Raw genomic sequence first — 11,806 nt, forward strand, 5'->3', positions numbered from 1 at the left:
AAATTATATTACATATATCCCTTTCTTTGCTTCCAGATGTTTATTTAGTTTTGGTGGTGATAAAAGAATAATTTAAAATAATTTTGTTTTCAAAGCCTGTGACGTGCCTGAAAATAGTTTAGAATATAGATAACCAGGTTGTGGGTTTTCTTCCATCTTTACATTATTTCTATACAACATCTTTGTTTGACTTGTTTCATATCCTCTAAAAATCATCCTGAAATTGGATCAAAATCTAAGCCAATTTCATACTTGAATCTTGATGAACTATTTTTTACTGAATTGTGAACATACAGTAACATTTCCTCTTTGCACGATTGGGTTGCATAGCATATTCATAACATAACCAGAGAAAAAGAAATAGTTTTATAATTCCAATCAAAAAGAGCAGCCAAAAGGAAACTCAGAGGCCAGGCCTTAAAGCGCATATACTTCCTCATTAGAAATCTCCATGGGTCTGTCTTTAGATCCTGTTCAATTTTTGTAAACACAATTAGAGCAAGCAAGTCATCTGTTTTCAATGGTCAAGGTAAAAATTCTAGGAGGAGGTGGCTAGTCAATGATGTAGGCAAGCATATAAATGGCTGCACTAGCTGTCAATGTGACAGCAGGGAAAAACAGAAAAAAATCAAATAACACAGATAAAGATAAAAATTTTAAATAAATTAAAAAGAAAAGACATGAAAAACTATACACACCTGAGTGTAAACATATGTCTTTGTTTTATACAGGCTTGTTAGCTAGATAGGTAGGTAGGTGGGTAGATTCAGCTGAGTCCCATAGACTCATGGTCATCTTATGTACAACAGAATGAAACATTGGCTGGTCCTGTGTCATATGATTACCAGTAGGCTTGAGTCCATCAGTGTGGCTCTTGTGCCAGTGCATCTCACTGAGTGTTTTTCTCACCCTCACTGGCCCTCTATTTCACCAAAAGTGATGTCTTCCCCCAGTGATTGATCCCTTCTGATGATGTGTCCAAAGCAAGCAAGTTGAACAGTGTTCTCTTGTGACCTGTAAGGAAAGGAGCTCTGGTAGCATAGTGCCTAAGGCACTTGACTGCTAACTAAAAGGCTGGTGGTTCAAACCCACCAGCCACTCCTTGGAAGAAAGGCTGGGCAATCTACTGCTGTAGAGATACAGCCTCGGAAACCCAAGGAGGGGTTGCTATGAGTTGGGTCCAATTCGACGGTACATAACAACACAATAACTATGTTCTAAAGCAGATTGCCAGGCCTTTCTTTCTAGGGTGCCTCTTAGTCTGGAAGCTCCACTGAAACCTTTCCACCATGGAGGACCTGCTGATATTTGAAACACTGTTGGCATATCTTCCAGCATCATAGCACCACAGTATGACAAACTGAAGATGGATGATAGACAAGGGATCTATTGTTTACTAAATTTATCTTCCAAGCTGATCCTTCCAAAGGATGACTTTGAATGCTTACTACAAAAACAAAAGTTAAACATATAACTGTTGTTGTTGTTTTGTGCCGTCGAGTCAGACCCGACTCATAGCAACCCCTCCTTGGGTTTCTGAGGCGGTATCACTACGGAAGTAGATTGTCCAACCTTCCTTCCGAGGAGTGGCTGGTGGGTTTGAACCACCAGCCTTCAGGTTAACAGTCAAGTGCCTTAGGCACTATGCTACCGGAGCGCTCAAAACCAAATTCATTGCCTTGGAGTTGGATCCAACTCATAGCCACTCCTCCTTGGGTTTCCGAGGCAGTATCACTATGGAAGTAGATTGCCCCCATCTTCCTTCTGAGGAGTGGCTGATGGATTTGAACTGCCAGCCTTCTGGTTAGCAGTCAAATGCCTTAGGCACTACGCTACCAGAGAAGTGAATATAAACTAGACTTCCTAAATTTTGGTGAAAGTGGAGAGTATGGACTTTATGATCCCTAAATTTAAAGCTTCTTTTCATTAGTTCTGTACAGTAAGAAGATGAGGGGAGAATGAGAAAGGGGACTTAAAGGTGTTGAAAAACAGAATTCCTCTGCAGACATCTCTTGTTGTGCTAGTCATTTGTCCACTTGCTGCCTTGTGCTGGGATCACAGGTACTGGTGTGAGGCCCACTGGAGCCAGCCTCCCAGGTGTCACTGGGTCCTCATGGGGATTGTGGAAAGTAATACTTTGTCTTGTGTTATAAATATCTATGAAGAATATGGTAAAGTTAACATCAAGGAAGTGATCATAACACCTATTTAAAAGCAACAGAAAGTTGCTTTGAAGTTCTGTTTTGAAAAATTTCATAAAGCCTAATTATTTGAAGTTTTAGGTATATTTTTACTGGTTTACATTATAGAGGATGGATATGCCTCTGGTTATAGTTGTTCTCTTTGAGTGTGTGGGCTTGTTTTATTTATTTATTTTTTAAGTAATTTTATTTATTTATTTTTAAATTTCTGGAACCATTAATCTATTAACCAGTTAATCTATTCATCTTTTTTTTTTTTTTTTTTTAACCATTTCTCATTGGGATTGACATTCTAACAATCATTCCTACATGACTATTTGCTGTGTCAGTGGAATAACTTGCTAAAGGCCTCCTAGCCCCAATGTAAGGCAAATACTCATCTCTAAAGTTGACCTAAGCCTTATGCTCCAAGGTCTTATCTGATTGTTATAAAACTTTATTGCTTACCTTTGTTGTAAGCTGCCTCATATATTTTTGGTAATGAGGCAGGACATATAAATAAAGGACGTAAAATTTCTTTATGTAGTGTTGCTTAGAATCATAGGTCTTAGAGCTTGACACAGACTTAGGAAAAGCTGTCTGCTTTTGCAGGTGAGATATATTCATTCCCATTTTAAATACGAGACAAGTAAAAAAAAAAAAAAGAGAGAGAGAGAGAGAGAGAGAGAGAGAGAGAGAACATTGCAAATTATGCTAGATCCCACGCCAGCAAGCCTAACAGAAAGAAATCCAGCCCAGCTCTCCTGACTTTTTATGCAATAATTCTTTCATTACTTAGTTCTACCATGTCCTCTTATTCTTGATACAAAGAGTCTGTGAACATTCATTTCTCCACTCTTTCAGTCAGTCAACAAACATGTATTAAGTACTGTTTAATGGTCAGGAGCAACAGGAGTATTGAAGAAGTATTTTCTATAGTGATGATGATGATATGGATTAGATGTCCTTATTGAACATGGAATATTTGAAAGGCAACAGTGGGACCACTATCAGCCCTTTATACATGTGCTTTCTTTCCAGCCTTATAACTCTTCTGTAAATTGATCAAAAAGCTACAGTTCTCTGGCTCTTGGGGTTCTCCTAGTGGAATTTTTGTCCATTTTGGTCACTGTGGTCCCTATAAGCTGTAATATTCTATGAGACCTTGGGAAGATCTAGATTGCAGACACTATGGTGCTTCTTTTGTTCTGAGCGTTAAGCACTAAAGCATCAGGCACTACTGGGAGGTCTGTTAAGTTCACTGTGAAACTAAAGAGTATGCTCTCTGTGTAGAATTATTAACCCCTTCCCCGTTCTGAGTTGAAGGGACCATTTTAGACCATTATGCATACGGTGTAGTAAATTACATAGTGTGGCTTTTCTAGCCATATGTCTTTGTAAACTCCACAGTGGAATTTGCTGTGAGAAACTGAGTAGCTCCTCATTGTTAAAATTTTCCACCTGAGGTATTTCTGTTGGGAGCAGCACAAAGTAATTTTCTGAGACGTTCTCTCTCTCTCTCAGGTGTGTAGAATTGATGTTGGGATTAGTTAGTGGTTACTCTCTCAAGCTCAAAGGCTATCGAGCCCTTCTAGAAGCAGAAGGAGTTTCTCTGACTGCTGGCTGAGAAAGACATGCTCCTGAGAGATACGTGCTCCTGAGAGACATGCGCTGCTGAGAAAGAGACATACATTGCTGAGAGAGAGACATGTACTGCTGAGAGAGAGACTAAGAGAGACTGTTGGCTGAGAGGTGATGGGCTAAGAGAGACTGAGTGTTTTTCCTGAACTTGAATTGTAGCCTTGTGCTTCCCTAATAAACCCCCAAATCTGTGAGTTCTGTGTGGCCACTGCAGTGAATTATCGAACCCAGCAGAAAGGTGGTGGGTGCTGTGGGAGGAATGGTTGGTGTCATGGTTTTTGAAAGGGCTAGAGGGAGGCAGCATGTCTGGCCTCCCAGAAATAGGCCTTAGGCTACTGATGGTGATTTTGTCTTCCTCTTGTGGGGTTAGAGAAGGTCAGAAGATGAGGCCTTCCTGCCCCTCTGGCAATGCATGTGATTGGTAATGGTAGCCTTTATATTGTCATTAAGTTCTAAATGTATAGGAGTAGAGCCTGTGAAATGAAATTTTTACCACTGGCTTTTGAGTTAATTCTGATTCATGGTAACCCATGAATTGCAGAGTAGAACTGGACTCCCTAGGGTTTTTTTTTTTTTTCAAGTCTGTGATCTTTTGGTAGCAGAGCACCAGGCCCTTTTTCCAAAGAACCTCTAGGTGGGATCAAACTGCCAATGTTTTGGTTAGCCTTTCAGTTAATAGTTGAACACTTAAATGTTTACACCACCCAGGACTTCTGTGAAATGCATAAAACCATTTCTGTCAAGTTGACTCTGACTCTAGGTGACCCCATATGCTTCTGAATGAAACCGTACCCTACAGGGTTTTCTTGGCTATAATTTTATTGTAGCAAATTGCCACCACAATGCCACTGAGTGGATTTGAACATCCAACCTTTCAGTTAGTAGCTGAGAGCAAACCAATTGCACTGCCCAGGGTTCTTTTTGAAATGCCTGTTGTTGTTGTTGTTATTTGCCATCGAGTCAGACTCAACTCCTAGTGACCCCTCCTTGGGTTTCCAAGGTGGTATCACTACAGAAGTAGATTGCCCAACCTTCCTTCTGAGGAGTGGCTGGTGAGTTTGAACCACCAGCCTTCTGGTTAGCAGCCAAGTGCCTTAGACACTGTGCTAAATGCATAGGAGTAGTTTATCAGAGTTTTGAATAAGTGCAAGGGTATTAAAAGCTGCATTTTAATTTCTTGGAATGTTCTGGCATTGATGGTGAAATCACAGCTGTAATTAAATCCTTGCTGTCTGACCTCCTTTTGAATCCATTTCCTGCCAGTTATAAGACCTGTCAAGCCCTATCTTTTAGTAATGGTTGGGTAGAAGAAGGCTGTTCTTCTTGGTCAGAAACTGAATTTCCCATACTTGCGGTACACCTTCCCCTGCTGACCTACTGAAATGAAAGACTAGGGGTAATGATTGAATCTAATTCTCCTTCCCATGGTAGCAGGATGAGCTGGGTCAGTAAGGCCAGTCCCTGCAGATGGCTTTAAAATACCTTAGTGATTTGATCTCCTTGCCTTGCCATCCATTTCTATAAATGTCCATCAGCATCATTCTTTACTACCCTGACAAGATTCCAAGGTGAAAGCAGCACAAATGAACAAGAGCATTTGCGATGACTCCTGAGGGTGTTGTTTATTAAATGAGTTAGGCAATGAACCAAGTCTGACTTGTTAGTTACAAGAGAGATGAATACATTCACACTAAGATAATTCCCTATATTATTTAACCAGTTAAGTGTTCATAGTCTCTTTGCTTTCTAGAGTAACTGATAGGAAACAAATATAAGCTCCAAGTTAATAATAATGTCTGAGTTTGCATTTTCAAATGCTCTGAAAATTGCTTAGTTTCACTCCTTTGTTCAGATTCTAGCTTGTTTGCTCAGAAAAAGTAAAGAATGTTCATGAAGTGTTTGAGTGGGGGAGAGAGAATAAAAATGAATTGCTTTCAGGCTGTGTATCTGTTTGAGAAACTTGGTAAAAGTTGAACATTAACCATGGTCACTATTATTATTATTATTATTATTATTATTACTGAAACTGCATTTAACTTGGAGTTGTTCAGGTCAACTCCAAATACTACAACTAAACAGATTTTATGTTATTAGTGTCCTCATGAATAGCAGAATTTCTTTTTCTGCTGTTGTGGATACCATGTATATGATTCACAACAAATGGTAACCCATTTTATTTCTTTTTCAAACAGATTGGCAATATGAAGTTCCTCAGGCCTTCCCTCAAACAGAGGATGAGGTGGAAGTGTACTCACACGCCTACAGCCACAGGTGGAAAAGAAACTTAGATTCTCCCAAGGTGGTAGACACAAACCGAGCAAGCTTGGGTCAAGACTCCGCAGAGCCCAGAGGCTTCACAGACCTACTGCTGGACGATGGGCAGGACAACACCACCCAGATTGAGGTAGAGTAAAAGGAAACCTGGGTGACTGCAATGGATTAATGAGTAGATTTTATTGCCTGTGGTTTTACCTAGAAGCAAACATTTAAGAATGGTTGATTGGTAGGGTGACCAACTGTCCCAGTTTACTTGGGACTCAGCAGTTTCCTGTGATGTGGGAGTTTCAGCATTAAAAATGAGACAGTTCTGGGGAAAACTGGGATGGCAGATCCCTCTGTGATTGTTAGTACTTCAGTGTTATGGTTGGAGACATTAAGTAGATGGAGGAGGATGGTTGGAGATGAGTTTGGTGAGCATGAAAGTTTGAAGAGGGCAGAGTTTAGGGTTGCCCAGAGGTCTTGAGGATGATATTACCTTGCTTAAGTTACCATGGTCCTTAGCATTGCAAATCCTAAAATGGGATCTTGTTAGAAAATTAGACATAACAGAGCCAGACAGATAAACCTTATGGAAATAAGTGAAGGTCATCCTAGTGAGAACAAACAGAGGTATTCTTAGAGCTTGCTATAACACGGAAGTTAACCATCATCAGTTGCATGTGGCTGAGACTAAAAGGCAAGCAGAAGAGTGGGAAAGTTTTTTAGTCAAAAGAAGAGAAGATTTCAGATGTACCTGTTTGGAGGTTGTTGGCTTGGGGAAGCTGGAAATGGGTTAACTCTAACCCATTTATCTTATGTGACTCATTTGAGGAGCATGTTGGATTTTTCCTAGTTGGTCCTGAGTTGGAAGAGGTGGTGAAAAATAAGGAGGGTGTCAGTCATTGACTAAGTCCTAATTGTTCTAGGCCAATGGCTGTGGAGGTTATAGTTTGGCTTTCTGGGTTGATTACTGCAAAGGTGGCTTGTGGGTCAGGATTCTCTTATCATAGAGGGCCTGGCAATAACTCAGCAATGGACTGTTTATATATTCAGTCTCCTAATCTAAAGTTTAGTTTCTCCCATGTGATAGGCTTACAATTTATAGGGACCAGGCAGCATTCTTTTTACCGTATCCTATCTGGTAGCATAGTGGCTAAGGCACTTGACTGCTAACCAGAAGGCAGGTGGTTCAAACCCACCAGCCACTCCTCGGAAGGAAGGTTGGGCAATCCTACTTCCGTAGTGATACTGCCTCGGAAACCCAAGGAGGGGTCGCTATGAGTCGGGGCCGACTCGATGGCAAACAACAACAACAACAACAACAACAACAACATACCCCTAAAATACTCATTATTTAGGAAAAAAGAAAAAGCTCAGTTTCATGAAACAGGTACTACATAGCCCTGCAAATGGTATCAAGATAACGTTTTGTTCCCTCATAGAGAAAGAAATCATCTGAAGATCGGAAGCACAGTCTGTGGCAATATTGTATGTGATAGAAGCTCAACTGTTCTCCAAGTGCCCCTCTATGTGTGACTGTAGTGGTGCCTGGTTGCTCCAGCCTGCCCTCTTAACAGGCAACAGAAGATCCAGCAGAAACAGAAGTGATACAATATCTAGAAAAGGCTCCTCTAACACCTGCAGAGTGATCTGCTATTTTGGCAATAATGTTATTATAGCAACTAGGAGTAGGCAACATAATTATTCTCTGAGCCACTCTTTAGCTTGGGTGCAACATAAAGTAAGGAGAATGGAACAGAAGCAGTGGTGTTTACAGGCTGTCCAGCACTCATACCATACAGAGATTGAAAGAGCGAACACAGGTTTCTAGGACTCTGTGAACTCTCTGTGGGGTGCTGAATTTTCCTAGATCACTTGTAATATAGAAAATCTCTTTGCTCAGAAATACATTAACACTCCTCAAAATGTAATCCTAGTTTTTATTACATCTATAATTTTGTTGTTCAGCCAAGTTGCCTTTTTTCTACCTTAACAGAGGGAGACCCCATGCTATAAGTGGTTTTTGAATTAGCCAAAGGGAGGAGGAGAGGTACGGGAGGGGACAATTTGCTAGGCACCTGTTAGCTGCCATTGAGTTAGCCCCAGACTCATGGTGAGCCCATGCACAATGGAACAAAACACTGAAGAGTCCTATGTTATTCCCATGATTAATTGCAGATTGCACCACTGTGATCCATACAGTTTGCACTGGCTGATTTTCACAATTGATTGTCAAGCCTTTCCTCCTAGATCTTCTTAGTCTGGAAGCTGTGCTGCAACCTAACCTGTTCAGCATCACAGCAGCACATAGGCCGCCACTGACAGAGGAGTGGTGGCTGTACTTATGAGGTACTAAGACTTGCCATCTCTGGTAGCATAGTGCCTAAGGTACTTGACTGCTAACCAGGAGGCTGGCGGTTCAAACCCACCAGCCACTCCTCGGAAGGAAGATGGGACAATCTACTTCCATAGTGATACTGCCTCGAAAAATCAAGGAGGGGGTCTCTATGAGTCGGGTCCAACTCGACGGCACATAACAAGACTTGCCAGGTATTGTATGTACCCTATCTCATTTAGTCCTCACAACAGTCTTATGAAATTTGTATCAACAGCTTCGCTGGGCTGTTGCTATGACTTTTTCAATGAGAGTAATTTCATATGTAGGCTTAATATTTTTCCAGAGGTCTCCCATCAATGATTAAACAGGCTGGTATTCAACTGCAAATCTACTTGGCTCCCAAGTTTTATCCTTTTTGCTTAACTTTCTTCCTTTTAGTAAATGAAAAATGCAAATGGCATTTGAGTTACATAATAATTTTGGGCATTGGCAGCACTAGGGTTATTGATAATGACAGTAATGTTGGAGTCTTAGTCTGTTTGGATATGGACTTGTCTTGAGTCTAGATTTACACAGGAAGAGCTCTGCTTTTGTTTCAAGAGTTTATTTTGATGGTGTTATAAGGATGGGTGGAGGTAATTAGGAATCTAAATTCCTCTAGGAGTTCCTGAGAGGTGCAAACAATTAACATGGTCAGAAGCTAACTGAAGTGTTGGCTCTTAAAGTTCAACCAGAGACCCCTTGGAAGAAAGGCCTGGTGATCTGTTTTTTAAAAATGAGCCATTGAAAACCATATGGAACACAATTCTACTATGGCGTATGAAGTCACTGTGAATCAGATTCGACTCCTGCAACTGGATTTAAATTCCCTCAAGTCACAGTGTGGCACTGCCAATAATTTTGTGAACAAAAACTTATTTCTGAAACTTCTTTGAAAAGTTTATTTGTCCTAGTCCTGGAAAGAGCATTTTGAACACCATTGCATCACTTTTGTGGTCAATACTTTTGTCCGGTTAAGTTAATCAGGAGTAAAAGAAGAAAAAAGTCAAATGGTTATGGACTGATTACTCTATGCTGGGCATTGTGACAAGATCTTTCTTATCTTTTAGAGATAGGTGTTTTGATTTATATTGCTTAATATAAGCAATGAGCACAAAAAGCCATGTGTGCTTTTTTTCTTTTATGTGCTTCCAACATCAATGCCAGGAATCAGAATTATTTTTTCCAACAACTCTGGCTGTGGTAGTAGCTGTTAAAGTAATTTGTATTCCGGTGAGACTAAAACAATCCAGAATGGCATTCTTGTGCATATCTACACATTTCTGCCACTGTCTAGACTCTATATCTCACTTTTACTTTAAAAAAAAAAGCGAAAGAAGACAATCACATATTTACCATTTTGGCACATAATCATTTTGAAATGAACAAAGGCTATTATTCTCTGAAACTGGTGACAGTATTTATTCTGGCTCTGCACAAGACCAAATGATAGAGGAATTGTATAATTTAGTATCCCAGCTAAAGACTTCTTGAACTTTTTGTTGTTGTTTTTCTTTTCTTTTATTATTCTTTCTATGAAAATATTTTAGGGTTATTTTGAAATTAAGTGTATTTCCCGTTGAATAAACAGGGAACTTACAAATTGACATTTGTCACTGTGGGCCTGAATGTTGATTTATGGGAGACCATGCTCCTTGCATTCCTTCTGTTCATATGGGTATATAACTGCTTAGCCAAGAAAACTACCTCCTTTTGATTATTGCTGTTGTTAGCTGCTGCTGAGTTGGCCCCTGACTCATGGTGACCCTGTGCACAATGGAACAAAATGCTGTCTGGTCCTGCATGATCCTGTTGATCGATTATAGGTTGTGATCCATAGAATTTTCATTGGCTGTTTTCCTGAAGTAGATCACTCAGCATTTCTTCCAAGTCTGTCTTAGTCTGGAAGCTTGCTAAAAGCTGTTAGGCATCATAACAACATGCGTATGTAACACAGATGGCTGGTGGCTACATGAGGCAGAATTGAACCTGGATTTCCTGTGTAGAGTACAGGAATTCCACCACTGAACCACCAATGTTCTTTCCTTGTAATTAAACCCAAAACCAAACTCATTGCCTTTCAGTTGATTGTGACTCATCGCAACCCTATAGGATAGAATAGAACTGCCCCATAGGGTTTCCAAGGCTGCCATCCTTAAAGAAGTTAGCAGTCCAGTCTTTTACCACTGTATCACCAAGGCTCTTTGGGATTCATAGATAGTAAAAGTGAAATGTCATAAAACACTCATTAAATGTGCTATTTGCTGTAATTATTTGAGAAATATAAAGACTTACAAGTAAGGCGAGTTTCTTTCGTGACTCCAGTGTGCACACATGGAAGAGCATAATTTCTCCTCACTGCTGCCTTTGCATTTTCTAATAGGAATCTCTTGCAGCATAGTTACACCTTGAAGGATGGAGAGGTCCTTAGCAGTGTTTGGTGAGTTACTGATGTTCCATAAAGATCTGTTTCACCAGACTATTCCTGTGGGATGGTGTCAGTAACCCACAGTTCTTCTTGTTGTTGTTCTTAGCTTTACGAAAATCAATTGCCAATTTGTTATAACACATTCAACCAAATATGTGGTTTTTACCTCTTATCCATGTGCAGTATTTGTATGTGTCAGATTCCCTCTCTTGGGACAATGAATATGCTTATAAGAAGGAATATAGAATCTTTTATTTTACCTTGTTCAAAAACACCTGGATGGCATAGAAAGGATATTTTAAAGATAGGACTTGTGGATTATATATGGATAGTTCCATGATCCAAACCAAATCAGAAATTGTGAGGTAGACCAGTACCTCTCAAACATTAACATGCTTACAAATCACTTGGGGATCTTGTTTAAGTGTACTTTTCTGATTTCATAGTTTTAGACTAAGACTAGCCTGGCTGACACTCTATATTTCTAATAAGTTACCAGGGGATGCAGATGTTGTTAGTCTAAGATTCATACTTTGAGTTGCAAAGACCTAAACTACAAAGCAGATATAACTATTTAAGGATATAATGTTCTGAAAACTCTTAAATTAAATTTGGTTGCCTGTCAACAGCATGCCTTGTGGGTTTCTGATTGTGGTACTGAAGAAAAAAATTGCACATGTTCTCAGCAACTGTTTTATCATTTATGTGAACATTCACATTTATATCTGAGGATGGTACAACCAAATGTTACCAGCAAATATGTGTGATTTATAAGACCAAAGGGTGGATAGCTATTTTAAAGCATAGATGAGAAGGTTGGAGGACAGGGAGATTAACTAAATAGAAGTGAAACAACTAGAACAAAAATAATAAGAACATTGGCACAATCTGAAGAATTTAACCAACATAACTGACCATTAT

The 11,806-nt window shown here is 39.8% G+C and overlaps 1 protein-coding gene across 1 annotated transcript in view; it reads left to right on the forward strand.

The window, feature by feature from the left end:
- The window catches only part of PLXDC2 (plexin domain containing 2), a 711,109-nt gene that overhangs the window by 291,760 nt on the left and 407,543 nt on the right, over nt 1-11,806 (forward strand). Inside the window, exon 2 of the mRNA XM_007936353.2 lies at nt 6,014-6,225. Coding sequence (XP_007934544.1) covers nt 6,014-6,225 — 212 coding nt within the window. The remainder of the gene's footprint in view (nt 1-6,013; nt 6,226-11,806) is intronic.

Source organism: Orycteropus afer, unplaced genomic scaffold (assembly GCF_000298275.1).
Source record: "Orycteropus afer afer isolate SDZICR_OR568_19922 unplaced genomic scaffold, OryAfe1.0 scaffold00035, whole genome shotgun sequence".
In the NCBI taxonomy this organism is placed as follows: domain Eukaryota; kingdom Metazoa; phylum Chordata; class Mammalia; order Tubulidentata; family Orycteropodidae; genus Orycteropus; species Orycteropus afer.